This window comes from Schistocerca piceifrons, chromosome 1, assembly GCF_021461385.2.
Source record: "Schistocerca piceifrons isolate TAMUIC-IGC-003096 chromosome 1, iqSchPice1.1, whole genome shotgun sequence".
NCBI lineage: Eukaryota > Metazoa > Arthropoda > Insecta > Orthoptera > Acrididae > Schistocerca > Schistocerca piceifrons.
The window spans coordinates 965,441,064-965,466,488 of NC_060138.1; the positions used below are offsets into that span (position 1 = coordinate 965,441,064).

Genomic DNA, 25,425 nt, shown 5'->3' on the forward strand with positions numbered 1-25,425 from the left:
AGAATATTGTAGACATACTGCTGTGCTGTAAGGGTGCTGTGGATGACAACCAAATGGATCCTGCTATGAAAATAAATAGCACTCCAAACCATCACTCCTTACTGTTGGGCTGTATGGGGTGAGAAGTCAGGTTGGTATCCCACTACTGTCTGGGGCGCCCCAGACATGTCTTCAGCCTGGAATCTCATTTATTGATTTATTGGAGTAGAATTACTTTCAGTGATGACTCCCACTTTGAACTGAGCCCCGATGATCAACAAAGATGTGCCTGGAGATGCCCTTAATGCACTAGTTACGGTAAGGACATGATAAGTAGGCAGTCAGCCCTCCAGCACTGATAGTTAAAAGTCCTACCATTTGGAACACTTTGTGTCAACTGTCCTGTGTTTCAGACTGCTGCCACTCACAGCGACTCCAGAGTTGTGACACTGTAATTACCTGATGAAGTGTTGTGCTGTTTGTGTGAGCGGATGATTAACTGTATAAATACAGTAATTACGCTTATGTTTAAATGCGTTATGCGGTATGAGACACAACCCAAAAAGTTTTGAATGTCACTTTTCTTCTAGTCGTCGTATTATATTACAACAACCTTGATTTAATTTCATATTCCTTGCTACAAATATGTATTGTGTTTCAAGAAGACCATCTCTGTAATATGCATTCACGAATCCATGTTACTTCCATTTCTTATCTGTACCACAGAAACTGATCACTAGGAGAAACAAATGCTCATGAGTTGTCAGTACTGTAAGAAAAAAAAAAAAAATAAAACAATTTTCCTCTCACAAACTCTAAACCTGCAGTTGCTGCACTACTTACCCTCTGCCACTGCGGTGAGTGGCCAACTTGTCTCTTTCCTGTATTTAGCTGACTTCGAATTTTTTAAAAGTATAAACTGCAGTTTGTCTCTTATTAGTGCTGTCCAGTGTATCACCTGTGTCTGCAGGAAGCCAACAATTTTATCATGTTTTAGGACCTAAAATTGTGCCATGCAGCTCAGTACCACACACAAATTTAACATCTTCTCTGGTGTTGCATGGTGTAAAACAACAGAGACCGAACATATATTTTTGCAATATATCAGTGGTAGGCAGTGAAAAACCATAACTCCATTTTGTAAAATTTTACAGTTGAAGCAAAGACTGTTCCTTAAAAAAATAATAAAGTGGTTTATAAAGTTGCTCCATGTGTAACTGCATAGTAGAAGTTGAGTTATTGACAGATTAGAGAAATCCATGCATTTTCAAATCTCTCTTTGATTATGGAGCTACTGGTTACTGGAATTAAGAGTTTTCACAGACAGATGGAGTTACTAGGTTTTCAACACCTACCATTGATATGTGGCATATGTGTACACATTCTAAGCAAGGAGTAAAAAGCTAGCATTAATATAAAATAGTCTGAGAACCGTTGGCCACACGAATACTTGACTCAGGCCACAATACTTGACTCAGGCCACTTTGATCTACGGGTCACATTCTGAAGACCTCTGATTTAGAACCCAAACAACAGATGGCAGTAAGAATTACTGTGTATAATATGCTTGATAAGCTTCAAAATAATTTCATTGTCACCCTTATCTTTTACGGACAAAAGAAAAACATTAAACAGGTTAGTAATTATTATGCATCTATTTCTTTCATTCTGAATTGAAGAGCACCATTTTGCTGTCCGCCACATCCATTTACACCATGGTTCTATTTATTTTCGGTTTTCATAACTTTACCCTTTCATTACATGCAAAAGAAATCCTTTGAACACACAACAATGAAAGTTATTACATTTTCTGTTTCATATAAATAATCTCCAGTACCCATAACTGTAGTTAGTTGTTTTTTGCTCATTTGGAAGTGTATCTGTGTGATATCATACTAGCATGCATCACTCAGTATCCAAATGTTGCCTCTGTTTATCTGTGAAGCTGCTTTAGCCCTTGTGTAGGCCTCTTGTAGCTGCAATATGCAGTGTTGTTCAGTAATGCAATATTCTTGAGATTGTATGTATTAGTGAAACAAAAAGTGTAGATTATTATAGATTTATAGTTGTTACCAGTATCTATTGAAATAAATTTTATTGGAATAATATTGCATATTGATTGTGTTGGATATATACAATTTAATATAAAATTGTTCGTAATAGGGAACATCTTATCATGGACAGGGTTGATATAGATTTATTCATTATCCAATCTTAAATATCTATCATAGCAAGATTTATGAGAATATAGTTTGGAATTTCCATATGGTTAAGAATAAATTTTAAAAAAGGAAATAAAGAGGAAAAATCTTCTCCATGTAAGCATGTTTACTTGGGTATGCATTATATGAGTTTCTGAAAGTCCAGCAGCATTATTTTGTTCCTGTTGGTTTATAGTGTGTTTAATGTCTGTGTGTAAATGTGTGAAGACACACACACACACACACACACACACACACACACACACACACACACACACACACAGAGAGAGAGAGAGAGAGAGAGAGAGAGAGAGAGAGAGAGAGAAGTATTCTTGTTAAATAATAAATCTCACATTTCTCTGGCAGATGCCCCATGAATCAACAGTTGCACACGAACAAAGATTCGTAATGGAGAGTCCCATGATTTCTCGTTCTCGAACTTTCTCTGTAATTGAGGATGAAGAAAACTCAGAAAAGCATCAGAAGGTGAGTTCATTCTGTGTTACTACAACTATTCTCATTTCTCTAAGTAAAAGTATGACTTCCTGTTTCTATATTTGAATGGCATTTGAATATTTTATTGGCTGTACACTGATATATTTCTTTGGTATCTTTCCTGTCATCAGAGATGGAGTACAAAGGTATTAATTTCTTTCATTCTATTGAAATAATCAGTTTTATCACTTGTGTGCTAATTGCTCTTAGGTCATTTAGTAATAGTGCCTCAAGTAAATATGAACATAGGACTGCCTGTGCTTTCACACACTAAATACAAATGTAAAGCATATTTCTGTGGAGATAAGTCTGCCAATACTTTATCATATTCTGTTTTGAATACAAAGCATGAAAAAGTTGTGCATGGCATTCTATATTTGTAAATGTAAGGATTGTACAGAAACTGAAACAAGCTTATTTACTCAAAAAGTTAAACAAGTGTTTTAAAGAAATAAGTCTTAGTTGCTATTCAGTGATAGTGACATGTCAGTTATACGGCCCACCTCATTTTAAATCTCAAGAAATACATATATTTATTTGTATAATGTCTCCAACACTATTACATAATAGTGAAAATAAAATGTAGCAAGCATGCACACACATCACAACAAATCTGAAAAAAGGTGATGGGCTTAATATTACTATATTTATTCCTCCAAACAATGGTATGAGATAGGGGAAGTGACAGGGGGCAGGAGGGGAGGGGGGAGAGAGAGAGAGAGAGAGAGAGAGAGAGAGAGAGAGAGAGAGAGAGAGAGAGACCAAACATATCTTGAGGGAGCTGCTGGATTCTCCGTGTGGGTGGGTGGGTGGGTGCGTGGGTGGGTGAGTGGGTGGGTGGGTGGGTGTGGGTGGGAGGGTGGCTGCGTGCAAGCCGTGAGTGGGCACGTGCATATGTGTGTGTGCGCGCGCGCATGTACTGATCAAGAAAGTTAGTTCTAAAACTGAACTATTTTGTTTATGTCCCCATCTATTGCTCCCACATTTTTCTGTAATGGTACATAGTTGTCTTTCATGATTACATTTGTTTACATTCCATGTATAATTTTTCTTTATTGTGTTAATATTTTTCCTCTGCTTGATTTGAGCGAAACATTCCACATGGGAAAAATATATATAAAAAACAAAGATACTTTAACTTTTAACTTACCAAACGAGAAAGCGCTGGTATGTTGATAGACACAATAAAATAAAAAACACACAAACACACACACAAATATTCAAGCTTTCGCAACCCATGGTTGCTTCATCAGGAAAGAGGGAAGGAGAGGGAAAGACGATAGGATGTGGGTTTTAAGAGAGAGGGTAAGGAGTCATTCCAATCTCGGGAGCGGAAAGACTTACCTTAGGGGGAAAAAGTACAGGTATATACTCGCACACACACACACACACACACACACACACACACACATACACACATCCATCCCCACATACACAGACGCAGGCAATATATGTAAATGCAAAGAGGTTGGGCAGAGATGTCAGTCAAGGCGGAAGTACAGAGGCAAAGATGTTGTTGAATGACAGGTGAGGTACGAGGGGCGGAAACTTACCACTGGTGGGTAACGGGAAGAGAGAATATATTGAAGGGCAAGTTCCCATCTCCAGAGTTCTGATAGATTGGTGTCAGTGGGAAGTATCCAGATAACCCAGACAGTGTAACACTGTGCCAAGATGTGCTGGCCGTGCACCAAGGCATGTTTAGCCACAGGGTGATCCTCATTAGTAACAAACACTGTCTGCCTGTGTCCGTTCATGCGAATGGACAGTTTGTTGCCGGTCATTCACACATAGAAGACTTCACAGTGTAGGCATGTCAGTTGGTAAATCACGTGGGTGCTTTCACATGTGGCTCTGCCTTTGATAGTGTACACCTTCCGGGTTACGGGACTGGAGTAGGTGGTGGTAGGAGGGTGCATGGGAGAGGTTTTACACCGGGGGCAGTTACAAGGGTAGGAGCCAGAGGGTAGGGAAGGTGGTTTGGCGATAACCAAGAGGTTACAAAGGTTAGCTGGACGGCGGGTGACAGGGTACTTTCCGGGACTGTATCAGACTCTGAATGTGGCTCTCCAGCAGGGATACTACTTCCTCAAATAATGCCCTGAAATGAGATCCATCCTTCATGAAATCCTCCCCACTCCACCAAGAGTGTCTTTCCGCTGTCCACCTAACCTTTTTATTCCTAAAATTCACAAACCCAATCATCCCGGCCGCCCCATTGTAGCTGGTTACCAAGCCCCCATAGAACGTGTCTCTGCCTACGTATATCAACACCTTCAACCCATTACATGCAGTCTCCCATCCTTCATCAAAGACACCAACCACTTTTTCGAATGCCTGGAATCCTTACCCAACCTGTTACCCCTGGAAACCATCCTTGTAACCATTGATGCCACTTCCTTATACACACATATCCCGCACGTCCAAGGCCTCGCTGCGATGGAGCACTTCCTTTCACGCCGATCACCTGCTACTCTACCTAAAACCTCTTTCCTCATTACCTTAGCCAGCTTCATCCTATCCGACAACTTCACTTTTGAAGGCCAGACATACCAACAATTAAAGGGAACAGCCGTGGCTACCAGAATGGCCCCCTCGTACGCCAACCTATTTATGGGTCGCTTAGTGGAAGCCTTCTTGGTTACCCAAGCCTGCCAGCCCATAGTTTGGTACAGATTTATTGATGACATCTTCATGATCTGGACTCACAGTGAAGAAAAACTCCAGAATTTCCTCTCCAACCTCAAATCCTTTGGTTCCATCAGATTCACCTGGTCCTACTCCAAATCCCATGCCACTTTCCTCGACATTGACCTCCATCTGTCCAATGGCCAGCTTCACACATCCGTCCACATCATACCCACCAACAAGCAACAGTACCTCCATTTTGACAGTTGCCACCCATTCCATATCAAATGGTTGCTTCCCTACAGCTTAGGTCTTCGTGGCAAACGAATCTGCTCCAGTCCTGAATCCCTGAACCATTACACCAATATCCTGAAAACAGCTTTCGCATCCCGCAACTACCCTCCCGACGTGGTACAGAAGCAAATAGTTAGAGCCACTTCCTCATCCCCTCAAAACCAGAACCTCCCACAGAAAAACCCCAAAAGTACCACTTGTGACAGGACACTCTCTGGGACTGGATCAGACTCTGAATGTGGCTCTCCAGCAGGGATACGACTTCCTCAAATCCTGGCCTGAAATGAGATCCATCCTTCATGAATCCCTCCCCACTCCACCAAGAGTGTCTTTCCGCTGACCACCTAACCTTCGTAACCTGTTAGTTCATCCCTATGAAATCCCCAACCCACGTGATTGACCAACTGACATGCCTACACGGTGAAGCCTTCTATGTGGGAATGACCAGCAACAAACTGTCCATTCGCATGAACGGACACAGGCAGACAGTGTTTGTTGGTAATGAGGATCACCCTGTGGCTAAACATGCCATGGTGCACGGCCAGCACATCTTGGCGCAGTGTTACACCATCCGGGTTTTCCGGATACTTCCCACTGACACCAACCTATCAGAACTCCGGAACTTGCCCTTCAATATATTCTCTCTTCTCGTTACCCACCAGGCTTCAACCTCCGCTAATTTCTAGTTGCCGCCGCTCGTACCTCACCTGTCATTCAACAACATCTTTGCCTCTGTACTTCCGCCTCAACTGACATCTCTGCCCAACGTATTTGCATTGACACATGTCTGCCTGTGTCTGTATATGTGTGGATGGATATGTGTGTGCTTGCGAGTGTATACCTGTCCTTTTTTCCCCCTAAGGTAAGTCTTTCCGCTCCCGGGATTGGAATGACTCCTTATTCTCTCCCTTAAAACCCACATCCTTTCGTCTTTCCCTCTCCTTCCCTCTTTCCTGATGAAGCAACCTTGGGTTGTGAAAGCTTGAAATTTGAAATTTGTGTGTGTGTGTGTTTGTGTGTTTATTGTCTCTATCAACATACCAACACTTTTGTTTGCTAAGTTACAGCATCTTTGTTTTTAGATATATTTTTTTCCCCACGTGGAATGTTGTCCCCCCCCCCCCATCTCTCTTTCTCTCTCTCTCTCTCTCTCTCTCTCTATATATATATATATATATATATATATATATACATCCATTATGACAGCTGCCACCCATTCCACATCAAACGGTCCCTTCCCTACAGCCTAGGGCTTCGTGGCAAACGAATCTGCTCCAGTCCGGAATCCTTGAACCATTACACCAACAACCTGACAACAGCTTTCGCATCTCGCAACTACCCTCCCGACCTGGTACAGTAGCAAATATCCAGAGCCACTTCTTCATCCCCTCGAACCTAGAATCCCCCACAGAAGAACCCAAAAGTGCCCCACTTGTGACAGGATACTTTCCGGGACTGGACCAGACTCTGAATGTGGCTCTCCAGCAGGGATACGACTTCCTCAAATCCTGCCCTGAAATGAGATCCATCCTTCATGAAATCCTCCCCACTCCATCAAGAGTGTCTTTCCGCCGTCCACCTAACCTTCGTAACCTGTTAGTTCATCCCTATGAAATCCCCAAACCACCTACCCTACCCTCTGGCTCCTATCCTTGTAACTGCCCCCGGTGTAAAACCTGTCCCATGCAACCTCCCACCACCACCTACTCCAGTCCTGTAACCTGGAAGGTGTACACGATCAAAGGCAGAGCCACATGTGAAAGCACCCACGTGATTTACCAACTGACCTGCCTACACTGTGATGCATTCTATGTGGGAATGACCAGCAACAAACTGTCCATTCGCATGAATGGACACAGGCAGACAGTGTTTGTTGGTAATGAGGCTAAATATGCCTTGGTGCACGGCCAGCACATCTTGGCACAGTGTTACACCGTCCGGGTTATCTGGATACTTCCCACCAACACCAACCTATCCGAACTCCGGAGATGGGAACTTGCTCTTCAATATATCCTCTCTTCCCGTTACCCACCAGGCCTCAATCTCCACTAATTTCAAGTTGCCGCCACTCATACCTCACCTGTCATTCAACATCATCTTTGCCTCTTCACTTCCGCTTCGACTGACATCTCTGCCCAAACTCTTTGTCTCTAAATATGTCTGCTTGTGTCTGTATATGTGTGGATGGATATGTGTGTGTGTGTGTGTGTGTGTGTGTGCGCGAGTGTATACCTGTCCTTTTTTCCCCCTAAGGTAAGTCTTTCCGTTCCCGGGATTGGAATGACTCCTTACCCAAGATGAGGTGACTTACCAAACAAAAGCGCTGGCAGGTCGATAGACACACAAACATACACACAAAATTCAAGCTTTCGCAACAAACTGTTGCCTCATCAGGAAAGAGGGAAGGAGAGGGGAAGACGAAAGGAAGTGGATTTTAAGGGAGAGGGTAAGGAGTCATTCCAATCCCGGGAGCGGAAAGACTTACCTTAGGGGGAAAAAAGGACAGGTATACACTCGCACACACGCACATATCCATCCACACATACAGACACAAGCAGACATGTGTATGTGTGGATGGATATGTGCGTGTGTGTGAGTGTATACCTGTCCTTTTTTCCCCCTAAGGTAAGTCTTTCCGCTCCCGGGATTGGAATGACTCCTTACCCTCTCCCTTAAAACCCACTTCCTTTCGTCTTCCCCTCTCCTTCCCTCTTTCCTGATGAGGCAACAGTTTGTTGCGAAAGCTTGAATTTTGTGTGTATGTTTGTGTTTGTTTGTGTGTCTATCGACCTGCCAGCGCTTTTGTTCGGTAAGTCACCTCATCTTTGTTTTTATATATATATATATATATATAATTTTTTTTTTTTGTTTTTTTGACCTGTCACTGTGACACACACACCACACACCATCAGATACCACACTGTATGCAGAATCCCATTAGTAGGCACCTGACAAATGAGTTAGCTCTTCTGCTTTACCTCTGACTGCATATTCATTGACACAAAACAATATTATAAATGCAGCTATCTCTCTCATTCCATTTCTAGGAGTATTTTGCTGAAATCAAAGATGTTTGTTCCTGTGTAAGCCAGATACAAAAAGAAAGAGAAATGCACAATTATGGGACTTTCCCTAGCTCTTACTTTGCATAAGAACCAGTGTAATGTTTTTAAGAAAAAAGGATTGATAATAAAATCAGCTTTTTCTCCTCATGTCTGGCAGAACTGAATAATGTATACTTCTTGTGAAGTCTTTAATCACACATCAACCATGGGCAGTACGTAGTTTGGCAGAGATTTGGGATCAGTTGTCATGGATTCTTGGACAGCATTTTAATAGGAAACAGTATATCCAGCACATTTTCTCCCTTCCATCTGAAATTATTAGAAAAATTATGAAATGGAATCTCATGAGAAATCCATATTTGGTTTCCTTAAACTTGCAAATTTATTTAGACAAGATGTCTGTCACAAAAAGTGACAGTTGATCCTAAACAACAAAAAGTGTGAAGTCCTCCACGTGAGTAATAAAAAATCTGTTAAGTATTTGTTCATGATATGTCACACAAATTTAAATGTTGTTGAGTCAACTAAATACTAAGGATTACTATTATGAACAACTTAAATTGGGACCATCAGATAGAAAGTGGTGTGGAGAAGGCAAACCAAAGACTGCATTTTATTAGAAAAATCTACTAAAGAGACTGCCTGCACTATGCTCGTCCATTCTTTTCTGGAGTACTGCTGAGTGGTATTGCATTCTTACCAAATAGGATTGATGGAGAACATCAGCAACTTCATAGAAGAGCAGCTGATTTTGTATTTTCACAAAACAGGGGGGAGAGTGTCTGCGGGTCTTATATGTGAGTTGTGGTTGCAGCCTTTTCTGTTGCAGTGTGATCTTTTCACAAAATTTCAATCACCAATTTTCTTCGTTTCCTCCTGCAGTATTTTGTTGACTACTTACAGACCAGTGTAATAAAATAACAGAAATAAAAGCTTGTGCATGGAAAGATTTAGGAGTTTATTTTCCCCATATGTTTTTTGAGAATGGAATGGTTGAGCAATAGTCTGAATGCTGTTCTATGAACTGTAGAGTGGTCCTGGAGATGCATATACATTCCTGATGCATAAAATGAAATACTCAGAAGCCATAGTAGGATGTCTATGTAACTTCATACATGTACACACCATCAGTGGGTATGTAAATGATTATAGAGCTGCAGTTCTCTGTGACAGGTGGAACAGCCACCAGATTGCTTTAGTTTTGTTACTACCAGGCCTGGTAGGATATATATAAGAGGGTATGGACATCATCAGATGTTGAGCAATCACTGTGAAGAACATGGATATGCCACATATCTGCGAGATCACACCATCAGCACCTGCCAGACTCTGAGGGGGGCTTCATTGTTGATCTCCACTTGGCTGGCTGGTCAAATTACGTAAAACCCAAATTTGTAGTGGATTCGGGTGCGACAATGGCCCAGTGTTGGACTGTATGGCGACATGAGCACAGGCATACTCATCATCAAGATTCCAGTCAACCACGTTTGACCACCACAAAGAAAGATCATCATAATGAGCACGAAGCACATTTGTGTCTGCTACCTGAGAACAAGTAATGGACTCCTTGCAACATGCTGTGTCATCCAGCACCATTCATAGCTGGACTGCAGAATTACTGCCTCTTGCATAGGCTGCTGTTAACACCACAACACAAAAGGCTATGTTTGGAGTGGTGCTATGATCGGGAAAAATGGAGTGCTGTTGAATGGTATTGGAGTTTGTTTATGGGTCGATTGCGGTTCTGCACTACCCTGGATGGCCATCATCAGCAAGTAAGGTGGTGACCTGGAGAGTGGTTCCATTTTTATAATGTTTTGGAGAGACACAGCAATGTTACTCCTGGCATTATGGTGTGGGAAGTCATCAAGTTTGGCTTCGGTTACAGCTGGTAGTGATTGAGGGAACTCTGATGGTACAGTGGTACATAAAAGACATCCTGCGTTGTTATGTATTACCTCTCATGTCACAGCATTATGGTGCCATTTTTCAACTGAACAATGCCTGTACACACTTGGCATGTGTCTCTATGAAATTTTTGCGTGATGTGGAGGTATTCCTGTGGCCACCAAGATCTCTAATAGAACACACATGAGACCAACTTGGACTTCAAATCCATCCCATTGCCAGCATTTAGGATATCAAAGACCAGTTACAACAGTTGTGGACCAGCTTTCCTCTGGAAAGGATACAACAGCTTTATGACAACCTTACCAACTGAACCAGTGCAGCATGCCCTGGACAGAGGGGGTGAAATGTCGTACTGATAAGTGTACTCACGTTGCCAAGTTCCTTGGAAATTTGACACTGTTTTGTAGTCACTGAAATACCATGACATACCATCCCAATCCAATCTGTGAAGTTTCATTTTGCTTCCTCTTCCCCTTATGGGGGTTTTAGTTTTTTGTCAGGCTGTATATTTACTTATCCCACTGATTTGCACCAGCTAGAGTAAAAGTCTGCATCCAAGGTTCTGAGCTGAGGTCAATGGATGGATAAATAACAGTGAGGGCAACTTACTTTTTTCTTGCTGGGCTTACACTTCACCAGAATAATGAGTTAATCCTTGATGTTCTTTCTTCATGTTAGATAGTGCTAGAAAAAGCAAAGTGGATTTCATAATCAGCCTGGGAAAGCAACTAATTGCAAATTTTCCACTCAAAGTCGTCAATCAGCTGTTCATCCACCAGAAATGCTTAAAGTGGCAGTCATCAAGAAATTTTCAAAATTTTGAAAAGCAAAACAAAGTTCTGTACAAAATGTGATGTTCCTTTGTGTGCAACACTAAACATAAAAATATTCCACACTCAGAGTGATCTTAGTGCCATATTGAAACATTATCTGCCTCTAAAAATGTTACTTCTTTATGCAATAAGCTTCTGAAGTTTAATTTGACATTACTCTCTTAACACTCAATCGAAAAATGTTACAGTTCAACTGTTCATTTGAAATTCTGGTTATCTGAGAAAATGCTATCATCATTTAATAAAATAGGACTTACCTTACTTTGGCGTTTTTTATCCTTGCTCAAATGCTTTTATGGTTGTATGATTAAACAGCGTTACATGTGTTGATATTTCAGAAAGTATAAAGTAGACTTTTGAAAACATAAATTTTATGAGCTATAATCATAATGTGAAATGTGTACCATATTAAATAATATTTATGTGCCAAATTCATTATTGTTGTTAATTTTGTTGAGCAGTGGATACTGACGGAGTTATGCAAATGGAAAATTATGTTGTAATGATTTGGGTAATCATTTTTCAGTGGTCCCTTAAACTTTGAAAGCTATAAGTGTCCAAATGAAAAAACACATCTTAAGATAAACTTCATAAACTTCATACATGTGGAGATTTCAATAAACTATGCGCAGTGTCTACAGAGTTCTTAACAACAATCCAAGCTGCTTTCCTGGTGATATTATCTTAGCAAAGGAGGGGGGGGGGGGGGCAGTATTTTGGGAGACTATGAAGAGGAGCAGTGTTTTAACGTCCCATCAACAGCGAGGTCATTATGGGTGCAGCACAAACTGAGATTAGGAAAGGATAGGGAAGGAAATTGGCCAGGCCCTTTTAAAAGGAATCGTACCAATTTAGGGAAATCACAGAAAACCTAAATTGGTGTGGCCGGACAAGGATTTGAACTATTGTCCTCCTGAAAATGAGTTCAGTGTGCTAACCACAGCACCACATTGCTCAGTGGAGAGGCTATTGTGGAAAATGTGTATCCCATGGACTCCTAAGAGTTAACAACGGCTAATGTCTGTGAAGCAAAAATGATTAATTGGAAGAACATTATGTTTACCCTAAAAGAAATAGACAGTCACCATCATCAGAGAAATTTCTAACTCTGTCGCAAAAAGTGCACTATATGAAGCACAAAACATTTCTTGAAAAAGTCCTTCAGTATTTATGCTCTTTACGCATTTTTGCAAAACATATATATCTGCAGCAAACAATTTTCATTTTTATTAGAACATTTAGATGGTCCAGTACAGGTCCAAAGCTGCACAAAAGCATTTAAGGGCTGCTGCAGAAACCTAACTAATGCATATTGCACTGATTAAAAATGTGCATTTTTTATAAGAAGTTCAGTTTTATTATTTTGTTATTGGTTTAGCTGTAGTTTAAATATGTTCAAAATTTGGTAGAATGGAATAATCAAAAACACACTTAATCAATAAATCCTGCAGCATTTTGCTGATTCACTGAGAATTATTGAAGGGTAGTTATGTAACAAATTAATACCATTACGTTAAAATCATCACTGAAAAATTATTTTACCCTTTATCTACTTGGAGAATGGATATTATCAATAGAAAGAACATCTCCAACTTCTGGAAGTCAATATTGATAGAGAGTAAAATACATAGTTCTTACTTTAAACAAATGTAGCATAGATACGGAATGTAGAACTATGAATGGCTATTATTATGTTGAAGAACTAACTAAATAAACTTTTAGAAGCATGATGTGAGTAAGCTTTCTTTTGTATGTCATTATCATTGATAGAACTGGGTTTCTATTTTATTTCTGCATGCCTCTGATGCTGTTGTCGACTGGCACTTAATGAATTATGTACTCCATGCTCTTCTCTATTACACTGAAGTAATTTACCTATTTATTTCCTGTATATATTAAAATAGCCCTTCTTAGGTGTTTTGTCACTATTTATTTAAGATTTCTCAGGTTTATAATGTATTGTTGTGGATTAAGTGAAGGATTGAGGAACACTACAAACAATGTGTATTACTCCAGGAAGAAGTTTCATTCAAATAGGAAGTGTCTGATACTTTAGAAATTTATTGAGCAGATAGAAAGCTGCTGCTGTTTAATTTACATTGCAGATACTTGTTGCTTGTGTTGATAATTATCTGTACTTGTTTGTAACAATGGTGGACTGGAGTTGCAGTAGGACATTGGAAGAATGATTAGAAGGAACTCAACTGCAGTTATTAAGTTCATCATTAGTGGTGTGAACTGTCACCATTGTGTTGTACGTGGCCTTCTGTATATGAGGTGCTAGAGATGAAGATAAAAAATGTAATATGATAGCTACATGTATCTGCTTTCTGCTTGGCTTTGTACATGGCCACCATTATTTTCCAAGCATTTCTGATTCAATTTAAGAAGTTTTTTAATCCCTCTGACTGTGTGTGTGTAGGGGGGTTAGACAATCCAGAATTAAAGTTGAGAAGAAAGCCATTTCTTGAGGTGTAGGAAGAGCCAATGGCTATTAGATGTGAGGTGGGGCCATGTGAAGAACTGAATCTGAGCATCTATCAACATCTGATGATGTCGTATTCGACACAATTTCTCAATAAAATTATGGTGCAGCATTGACTGGGACAAGTGTGTAAATTCCACAGAAAGTAGGCTAAGCTTAATAAGTTAGTCACTGTGAATGGTTCAAAGATTTTTTTACTATTAGAACCCAGTATGTTGTACAGGATGGCAAATTTAAAGCTGAAACAAAATTAACATCAGGTGTGCCTCAAGGGAGGAAGACAACAGTAAGAAAACAGATGTTCTTAGTCAACTTAAATGATATATGGATTGTGTCAGCAGCACTCAGACTGTTCATTGGCAATGCTGTTGTCTATAGAAGCATGTCATCATTGTATTGTGGTAAGAAATGCAGGATGGCTGGTAAGAAATGCTGGATGGCTTGCATAAAAATATCAGCATATTGTACTAAATCACAGTATGGTTTCAATGTGAATAAATGGAAAATAACAACCACAATAAAGAAATAGAATTCAGTATATTAATGGTAAGCTTCTGAAGTCTCTAACTACTTAAATGCTTACAGATAACACAGTGAAGTGTACAGAACGGAATGTTCACATTTAAGTCAGTAATAGGGACTAGTGAAACCAATTCTGAAGTACTGCTCCAACAATTGCAATCCTTATCAAGTAGACATGACAGCAGACATCATGTGAATTCAAAGATGCACTCCTAGGACCACAACATATCAATATAGTCCATACAAAAATGCAATGGTGACACATGGGGAACTTAATAGGAATCTCTTGGAGAAAGGTGACATTGCTAATGCAGAACTGTTTTGGGTAAATTTTGAGACCTGGTAGTCGAAGAAGAATGTACAGTTCTTTTGCTTTCATTGTGAATCATACGTAGGGTCTTCAAAAATAAGCCCTGTACACAAATGAAATATGGAAGAATGGTTGCCATATAGGTACCAAGTACCCTCTGCTACACACTGTAGAGTGGCTTATTATATATGCAGCTGTTATGAGTTCCCTGATAATAGATGGAATGAATAGTAACAAGAACGGAGTGTGCCAAATCCTCTTTGTTCACTGCAATGTGAATAACAATATGGAAAGGCTAGACTGTTGATCACGACATAAAGGAGTTGTTTAGTCAGACACAGGCACATTGAGAAATAATGCTGAAATATTTTTAACTTTCAGGCATAGTTCTTCTTCAGAAGTAGAAAATTCATGCTTGTTGGACAAAGACCACTCACATTACATGGCAACTGCCTACAGCACTTAGGCTTGACTGCGGCTACATCTGATGGGAGCAGCAGTCTAGCTAGGGTGAATATTTGGCATAAGAAACAGCATGGGGTTGGGAGGGGAACAAACAGCAGGGTAGGTGAGGAGGAAGATGATAGCGTTGCCTTTGCCTGTGAGATGGAGGAGGGGTGGGGAGGAAAGTGAGAGGGAACAGGGAAGGGACAGGAAGTAGGAGAAGTGGAAAGGATTATGTAGATTGGTTGGTGGGATGATGGTATGAACCCATGTGTAATACTGGAGTGGGAGTAGGGAATGGGAAAGGAAGGTGGAGAATGGGCTAGTGAGTGTTGAGGCCAAGGGGGGATATGGGAATGTGTTGTAGGGAAATTCGGGAAAGCTGGTGTTGTTGGGAAGAATCCAAATGCAACATGCTGTGAAGCAGTCATTAAGATGAAGCACATCATGTTGGGCAGCACATTCAACAGCTGGATGGTCCAGCAGTCTCTTGGCCTCAGTTTGGCAATGGTAATTTACGTGGGCAGATAGCTTGTTAGTTGTCATGCCCGTGTAGCATGCAATACAGTGGGAACAGTAAGTCAGTAGGTACATGGTGGTTTCCACAGGTGTTCCTGCCTATGACAGGATAGTAGATGCCAGTGACATGTCTAGAATGCGCTGATTCTATGTGGGTGTGACAACTAAAAAGCTGTTTATCCGCATCAGTGGTCACTGGCAGACTGAGACACAAGACGGGTTGGCCACCCCGTTGCGAACATGGCTGCCCAAAATTATGTGCTTCATTTTAATGCCTGCTTCAGAACCTATGCCATCTGAATTCTTCCCACCAACACCAGCTTTTCAGAATTGTGCATGTGGAAAGTCTCCCTACTACATGTCCTTCATTCCTGTACTCCCCCCCTGCCGACCCCAACCTTTGCTAGTCCTTGTCCTGCACTGTCCTATCGCCTTCTCTGCTCCCACTACCTTTCCCCTTCCAACCCCACCCAGCACAGCTATCTGATGCTACACCTAGCAACCCTGTCCTGTCCCCACAACATCCCTGCACGCTCCCACCATCAGCACCGTACTCCACCCTTACCTTGCTATCCCTCTTCTTTATCCCCATTTACCCACCCTAGCTAGATTGCTGCTGATTTCAGACACAGTCAGTCGGGAATTATACCCAGAGATAGTGGCCATGTGTGTGTGTGTGTGTGTGTGTGTTTCCTACTTGTGAAGAAGGATTGTGACTGAAAGCGAAAAAATATTTCTTACATCCTCTTTTCGTTGTGCATGTCTGCGACTCCAACACCTCTGTGTGATGTGTAGTAGTCTACCCTTTCCACATTTTGTTATTCCATCCTGGACTTCCCATTGTCTGAAGTAGAAATAATGGTAATTTGAAGATGTTGTTGTTGTAATGGTCTTCAGTCCAGAGACGGGTTTGATGCAGATCAGTCCAGAGACTGGTTTGATGCAGTTCTCCATGCTACTCTTTCCTGTGCAAGCTTCCTCATCTCCCAGTACCTACTGCAACCTACATCCTTCTGAATCTGTTTAGTGTATTCAGCTCTTGGTCTCCCTCTATGATTTTTACCCTCCACGCTGCCCTCCAATACAAAATTGGTGATCCCTTGATGCCTCAGAATATGTCCTACCAACCGATCCCTTCTTCTAGTCAAGTTGTACCACGAATTTCTCTTCTCTCCAATTCTATTCAATACCTCCTCATTAGTTATGTGATCTACCCATCTAATCTTCAGCATTCTTCTGTAGCACCACATTTCGAAAGATTCTATTCTCTTCTTGTCTAAACTGTTTATTGTCCACATTTCATTTCCATACATGGGTACACTCCATACAAATACTTTCAGAAACGACTTCCTGACACTTAAATCTATACTCGATGTTAACAAATTTCTCTTCTTCAGAAACGCTTTCCTTGCCAGTGCCAGTCTACATTTAATATCCTCTCTACTTCAACCATCATAAGTTATTTTGCTCCCCAAATAACAAAACTCATTTACTACTTCAAGTGTCTCATTTCATAATCTAATACCCTCAGCATCACCAGATTTAATTCTACTACATTCCATTATCCTTGTTTTGTTTTTGTTGATGTTCAATTTATATCCTCCTTTCAAGACGCTGTCCATTCCTTTCAGCTGCTGTTCCAGGTCCTTTGCTGTCTCTGACAGAATTACAATGTCATCGGCGAACCTCAGAGTTTTTATTTCTTCTCCATGGATTTTAATACCTACTCCGAATTTTTCTTTTGTTTCCTTTACTGCTTGCTCAATATACAGATTGAATAACATCGAGGATAGGCTACAACCCTGCCTCACCCCTTTCCCAACCACTGCTTCCCTTTCATGCCCCTTGACTCTTATAACTGCCATCTGGTTTCTGCACAAATTGTAAATAGCCTTTCGCTCCCTACATTGTACCCCTGCCACCTTCAGAATTTGAAAGAGAGTATTCCAGTCAACATGGTCAAAAGCTTTCTCTAAGTCTACAAATTCTAGAAACATAGGTTTGCCTTTCCTTAATCTATTTTCTAAGATAAGTCATAGGGTCAGTATTGCCTCATGTGTTCCGACATTTCTACGGAATCCAAACCGTTGTTTCCCAAGGTCAGCTTCTATCAGTTTTTCCATTCGTCTGTAAAGAATTCATGTTAGTATTTTGCAGCTATGACTTATTAAACTGATAGTTCAGTAATTTTCACATCTGTCAACACCTGTTTTCTTTGGGTTGGAATTATTATATTCTTCTTGAAGTCTGAGGGTATTTCACCTATCTCATACATCTTGCTCACTAGATGGTAGAGTTTTGTTAGGCCTGGCTCTCCCAAGGCTGTCATTAGTTCTAATGGATTGTTGTTTTCGACTTAGGTCTTTCAGTGCTCTGTCAAACTCTTCACGCAGTATCATATCTCCCATTTCATCTTCATCTACATCCTCTCCCATTTCCATAATATTGCCCTCAAGAACATCACCCTTGTATAGATCCTCTGTATACTCCTTCCACCTTTCTGCTTTCCCTTCTTTGCTTAGAACTGGGCTTCCATCTGAGCTCTTGATATTCATGCAAGTGGTTCTCTTTTCTCCAAAGCTCTCTTCAATTTTCCTGTAGGCAGTATCTATCTTACCCCTAGTGAGATAAGCCTCTACATCCTTACATCTGTCCGCTAGCCATCCCTGCTTGGCCCCATTTTGCACTTCCTGTCGATCTCATTTTTGAGACGTTTGTATTCCTTTTTGCTTGCTTCATTTACTGCATTTTTGTATTTTCTCCTTTCATCAATTAAATTCAGTATCTCTTCTGTTACCCAAGGATTTCTATTAGCCCTTGTCTTTTTACCTACTTGATCCTCTGCTGCCTTCACTATTTCATCTCTCAAAGCTACCCATTCTTCTTCTACTGTATTTCTTTCCCCCATTCTTGTCAATCGCTCGCTAATGCTCTCCCTGAAACTCTGTACAACCTCTGTTTCTGTCAGCTTATCCAGGTCCCATCTCCTTAAATTCCCACCTTTTTGCAATTTCTTCAGTTGTAATCTACAGTTCATAACCAATAGATTGTAGTCAGAGTCCACATCTGCCCCTGGAAATGTCTTACGATTTAAAAACCTGGTTCCTAAATCTCTGTCTGACCATTATATAATCTGTCTGAAACCTTTCAATATCTCCAGGCTTCTTCCATGTGTACAGCCTTCTTTTATGATTCTTCAACCTTCTTTACGATTCTTGAGCCAGATGTTAGCTATGATATAAGTTTTGAAGATATATAACCAAAAAGGGGGAGGTGCAGGGGGTGTGAAGAGAGCCAGCAGTTTGTCTCTTGCAAGTGAATGATGAGTGATGCATAAGACCCTTAAAGACAGAAAATAACTTATTTTTAGCTTTAGCACATGCACCTACGCGTATCACACACCTCTGCAGAAACACCTTACTGAAATTTCCCTTATCACCACCTCTGACTGCAGTCTGATTGTTTTAGAGCAATGACTTGGACTCTGAGTAATGCTTGTTTTATTATTTTTTGGAGAAATTACCTTAGTTGATCATACACCTGCTCAATAATTCTTTTATCAGATTCTATCCTGTAAATCTTTCCTCTGTATATGCCATAATGTCCTGGATATTACCATTCTGTTATGGTTTGGGCTTCCCGCTTCAGGTTCCATGAGGTCTACAGGATGTTGATTTGGAAGGGTGCTTGCTTTAGAGCATCCTAATTACTTTCCCAGCTTTTTTGTCTCAGTACCTGGACAGTATTGTAATAGTTTTACATCACATATTAATACTTTGTAGTTCTCCTTTCCAGAGATAACTTGCTTGTAACACGTACAAACCTCCATCATTGTAATTTTTTTAATGCTATAAATCTGTTCTCATCTTTCTTTCCAAAGCTTAGAGCCTTTCATCCTTTACAGAAACATTAACACGAGTGATTAGAGGAGGCAGATACTGACCTCTGAGACAAGCAATTTATTGTCTCACATGGTTGAAATAAAAAAAAAAAAAAATGTATCAGAGAACCTCTCGAGTGCTCTACTAGCATCTGTTATGTGTGTATTCATTTCAGTTTCCTTTCAGATATTATTTCTGTAAAAGATGTCTTAGATATTTAAACCACTTGGCTCTTTTGATGCTGAAATGTCAATGACAAGGAAAGTATCTGCCATATGTATGTAGGCTTCTGCAACCAGTGTAAATTTTATTAAAATCTTTCTGGATTTACTGCTGCATCATCATATCAAATACTTAAAGTGATAAACATGGTCATATTCTTTTGGTTTCCTAAGGGATAGACTAATTTAGCTGGGGTGTTAGTGTTCATACCGTAAGACAATTGATGTCAGTTTTCTGAGATGCTGAGGGTAAAGCTGTTATCAAATCGAGTGTTGGTTTGCACACTACAGTGCTTTACTAGGCACGATTATGATGGAACTAGTATGTGGTCGCCTTTTTCTGACCTTTGAACTGACATGTTCAGCCAGTCATAGGGGGAGCTACAGGATAACAGGGTCTCTGAACCACGGTGGTTGGTCCTAAAGTACCCATGGCCACTGCTAGAATAGAGCGAGTGCATAATATGAGAAGGTATTAATGGGTTATAGAATTTGCTGTCAGTTGGTGGTCCATTGTGAATCAGTGACAAGTAATTGGGGACAGAGTTTCCCTGCTGTTAGTAGCACAAAAGACTTGTGGTAATTTAGGGCCAGTAAATTCTTAGAAAATTGGCATTGGTGGTCTTATAACATACATAAAAATGTAGTATATTGAAGACCACCTCCCAGTTAAATCAATCTATATCCAGGGGAAGGCAGCTGCAATGCAGGCAAAATATATGTTATTTTTCATTTCCATGTAGATCCACTTTTGAACATTTTATAATATTTTTGCATCTTGAGTCTCTTAGTGGCACTAATCACCTGCATAAGCAACCTAATGATTCAATTTTAATTCCATTAGTATTTGTTTTAAAGGACTTCCTGCTTTAGTTGAGGGTTAACTTTAAATGCTTTTCCACTGGTGTCATGATTCTGCAGTAAGTTTCTTCTGTACACCTCAATACTAAACAGATTAATTTTGAGCATAAATCAAACTCTTTGAAAATATTTACCAATGTTTGGCTATCATACAACTTCTGACATACACAGTGGGAATAACGATTCCTGTATTACATTCAGAGACATTTTCTGGTATCGTAAGTGGGGAAAGGTAGCTTACTGCCATCGTTTTTATGAAAGCCTCTCTAATGTCTTCCATGACAGATGCCAGTCTTTTTCAGGAGGCAAGTAGGCAATAGTTTGGATATGTGACATCCAGTAGAGGAATTATCCTGCGGTTGTCACAGACAAAGACATAATTTATCTTTATTAAGAGACATATGAGGGCAGTCTGTAGATATAGTTTCTTTTCTTTCTGTAATTTCCAGAAGTTATTTTAGTGCCTGTAAACCTCTCTCATCATGCAAATGATCTCCTTTGCATATTTTGCTGTTCTTCAGGTTCTTGATTGTCTTGTTTTTTCTTTGTAAACCTATTTAGATTCTCATGTTTTAAGGTGACCAAAATTTTTTTTCCCTTATTAAGCCTGTATGTAAAGTACATCTCTTTCTCATCTTACAATCTCTGTTTCCTTCCAGATACTATTGTGCTCATCTTTGATTTCTGTATTGTCTCTGATTTGCACCCACACTGCTTCTGCCATTCTCATGTCCAAAGCTCCTCTTTACATATTTAATTAATCCACTATTTGATGGTCTTTGTCTTTTTTCCAGAGTATTACATCATTTATGTTGGTATCGTATTCCTTCAAGGAATTGTATATTTTCCCCAATTGGCTGTAAAGTGGATACATATGCATTTAAGGAGATAAGATTGTGCCTGTTGATAATATGCATTTGATATTGGAACTATATGATCTGTGCTCTAATGAATGATGCGTTAGGTATAGGTCTTTGTAAAATAATTATAGCCAAATTCTAAATGAAAATTTTATTTCCCTAGATTTATTCATTGAATTTTTGAATTTTCAGTAGACACTTTTAACATTCCATGTTCCAAAAGCAAAGTCCTTATTCTTATGCTGAGGTCTGTTCAATAAGCCACAGTCCTGATTCAGAGGCTTAATATTGAGTTTCCTGCCAGTGGTTTCAGTGTGGCTCAAGCTTCTCCTGTTTTTCCTACTTTTGGTGTATTCCCATTATTTTATTGTCCTGGTACTCCACTATACCTGTATGGCATTTTCTTATGTGCCAAATGAGGAAGTGATTGATTAGTGCCTTTCAACCTCACACAGGATAAAGAAGAATTTTTTCTTTGGTATGGCTTAGTCCAGTTAAACAACATTCCAAAGTAATACTTTTCATCCTGAAATCTGTTCTCAATCCCTAGAATATAGCTTTCATGATATGAGAATTCCTATAAAATTTTACTATATTCCTATTCCTTTTCTTAAGGAAATGGGACACTTAAAGTAGTAAAGGAGTTTTGCTATTTGGGAAGCAAAATAACTGATGATGGTCGAAGTAGAGAGGATATAAAATGTAGACTGGCAATGGCAAGGAAAGTGTTTCTGAAGAAGAGAAATTTGTTAACATCGAGTATAAATTTAAGTGCCAGGAAGTCGTTTCTGAAAGTATTTGTATGGAGTGTAGCCATGTATGGAAGTGAAACATGGACGATAAATAGTTTGGACAAGAAGAGAGCAGAAGCTTTTGAAATGTGATGCTACAGAAGAATGCTGAAGATTAGATGGGTAGATCACATAACTAATGAGGAGGGATTGAATAGAATTGGGGAGAAGAGGAGTTTGTGGCACAACTTGACAAGAAGAAGGGATCGGTTGGTAGGACATGTTCTGAGGCATCAAGGGATCACCAATTTAGTATTGGAGGGCAGCATGGAGGGTAAAAATCATAGAGGGAGACCAAGAGATGAATACACTAAACAGATTCAGGATGATATAGGTTGCAGAAGGTACTGGGAGATGAAGAAGCTTGCACAGAATAGAGTAGCATGGAGGGCTGCATCAAACCAGTCTCAGGACTGAAGACCACAACAACAACATCTTATTAATTAGGTGTAACAAAGTTTTGATCTTTCACAGAACTGTAAATATTTCAATCAGATCTTTGTTCTTCTGTTAAGTGCGAACCATTTTGTAACGGTTTATTTAACTTCTTATTATTCATTTAAAAAATATTTGCATGTTTGTACATAAATAGGTAGTGTTAGAACTTTTAGGATATCCACATTTGTAAATGTATTATTTTTGGTTGTTTTCTGATCACTAATACCTGAGAATTAAGAAACTGAGTTATTTTGTTTTCCTGTGTGTTGCAGTTTATGGAACGGCCGCAAGGACAGTTACCACATCCAAGGCCAGAAACTCCTCGAAGTGTAACACACAATCATGATGAAGACTACTCAGATGAGGAAACTGACAGCAAGTCATCAGAAGAAAAGGCTGGTTGAAAGTCGTATTTTGAGGCTGATTTTTTTAAAGGCATGCTCAAACATGTGGCTACCATCTCACTGAAGACACTGAGTTTGATATGTACTGACATTAAAAGAACAGACTCTGACTCAGTGTTGAACTGTGGTAGCTAATTGTGCATATGAGTTTATATTAAGGGAATGTGAATGACAGATTTGTCTGTTTAAATGGTGCTGAATGTAAATGACTGAAATATCTGACTTCAAATACATGATGAGTAAGAGATTTAAAACTTAGTGCCCATAAACGTTTTTATTAATTCATATATGTTTTCATATCTCAGACTTGAGTTGAAATTTAAAGCATTTTCCTGAAACCCAAGTCATTCCTTACATTTCATTTGACACTTTCTATTTGTTTTTGATACATATAATGCAAAAGAAATAGATATTTGTAAATTGGCATATAGGTTAATTAAACGCATAAATATTCAGTATGAACAGCAAATATGTTAAACTGCAATAAATTGGGATTCCGTTACTTTCACATAGTTTATTGCATTTATTTTCAAAGAGCAGTATCTGCTGCTAAACATAGCTTATGAAGAAAGTTACTTCTTTCTTCAAGTGAATGCTATAGGGAAAAACCTTTTGTTTTCTTTGCATTCCTGAATGTGATTCCACCGCATCATTTTGGGGTTGACTGTGTTACTGCCAAATTACAGCTTTAATATTTGCATAGATTTATTTGTTTGCATTAAGTCATCACTACTGTTTTCTTTTATGTTTTTAATTAACTGGAGCACAATAAAGAACATATATTCTGTATGTAGTTAATTTCATGTATATATAAAGCATACACATTTTACCAACAAATGCACAAACTCATTATTTGACTGTAGGCTTGTTTCAAGTTTCTCTATGCAATTTACCTTTTCTTTTTTTATGATATGTTATGATAGGAAAACCCATGAGAAGTAAAACTGTAATAAAAAGAATTGAAGGTTTTGTAAAAAAAAAATGATTGCATTTTAAAAAGGCTGTAACATTAATCTGCATTTCTTTTCCATTTAAAATTGTAAATGTTTTCTAACAACCACATTTTTTGTGTCTTCCATTACAATTTTTCATGATATCCTAATGGCATTGTTCTTACCTTTTGATCGGGATCCACATAAGATGATAACTTGCACAAACATCAGTGAACAGTTAGTTTCATATTGCAGCCACAATGTATATCAAGGTTACTTTTTTACTTTTCAAGAAAACTATGTTTGTTATTTATTTTTTGATATTTTGTTTTGAGAAAATGATCCTCAGAATGAAACTACAATCAAATACAACGAGATAAAAATTCTATTTATCAAGTAGCTGCAGACGTCATTTTTGTGACTTTCTGGTTGTGTTTTGTGAATTTATCTAAATATTCCTTTTGTAGAAGTATTTTCTAGTCAGCAAGGTGCAGTCTTAGATTAAATACTAGCTGCAACTCATTGATATAACTCATAGTATGTTTTGTGTGTGTGTATGTGTGTGTGTGTGTGTGTGTGTGTGTATGTGAGGGTATTCAAATGTCACTTCCACAACTGTGACAAGATGATAGATTAATAATACTGAGTGATGCGGACAATTGCAGAACATGGATCTCCACGCAAGAAGCAAACTTACCAGGTGAAGAAACATCTGCACTGCAAGTTTACACTTAACTTGATTGTCCACTTGTGACTGCTGCTGCTTGCTAAGCTGAATTTTTTCTGTGTGTATTTGAAGTAGAGCTGTTTCACAGCCCACAGAAAACCTTTTTTGTGGGTTGTAGATGTATAGCTAACAATTTTTATTCAATAAAAGCCATCTTCAGGAATATGGATTACCAGATAGCCTTAATCAAAATGTGAAACTATGGAAGTTTTCTAACACAAAGTCATTGTTACCTGTAGCATGACAGATACCACATTATTTGTTTATATCATTTTAAATAAACTTTTTGTCATAATTTTAAACATTGATTTACTATCCTCATACAGCCTGTGAAGGTTTGTGATTTTTCTTGCACTGAACTTTGTGTATTTTAAGTGACCTGAAGCAAAGAAACATGTAGATGTGCAAAAGCTTCCACTTTTATTACTGCATTGTGCACTATGTACCATCCCCATCAACCTGTGTTTACCCACAACACCTTAATGAGTTTTGTGTTTGTTCATGGATAACTATTAAGAAAAGCAGTTAAATGAGATGAGGGCACCCTGACATGGAAGACAACGCAAAAGAAATAAAGATACCGTACGTGATCAAGCATTGAACAACTCAGAAGTGATGAATTTG

The 25,425-nt window shown here is 39.3% G+C and overlaps 1 protein-coding gene across 3 annotated transcripts in view; it reads left to right on the plus strand.

Annotated features, from left to right (window-relative positions):
* LOC124742400 (cytosolic purine 5'-nucleotidase) overlaps positions 1–23,931 on the plus strand; it is a 458,666-nt gene extending 434,735 nt beyond the window's left edge. For all 3 annotated transcript variants that reach the window (XM_047248892.1, XM_047248829.1, XM_047248933.1), the window contains exons 11-12: positions 2,547–2,666; positions 23,011–23,931. In XM_047248892.1, the coding sequence (XP_047104848.1) occupies positions 2,547–2,666; positions 23,011–23,142 (252 nt within the window). In that variant the 3' untranslated portion in view covers positions 23,143–23,931. The remainder of the gene's footprint in view (positions 1–2,546; positions 2,667–23,010) is intronic.
* The last annotated feature ends 1,494 nt before the right edge of the window (positions 23,932–25,425 follow it).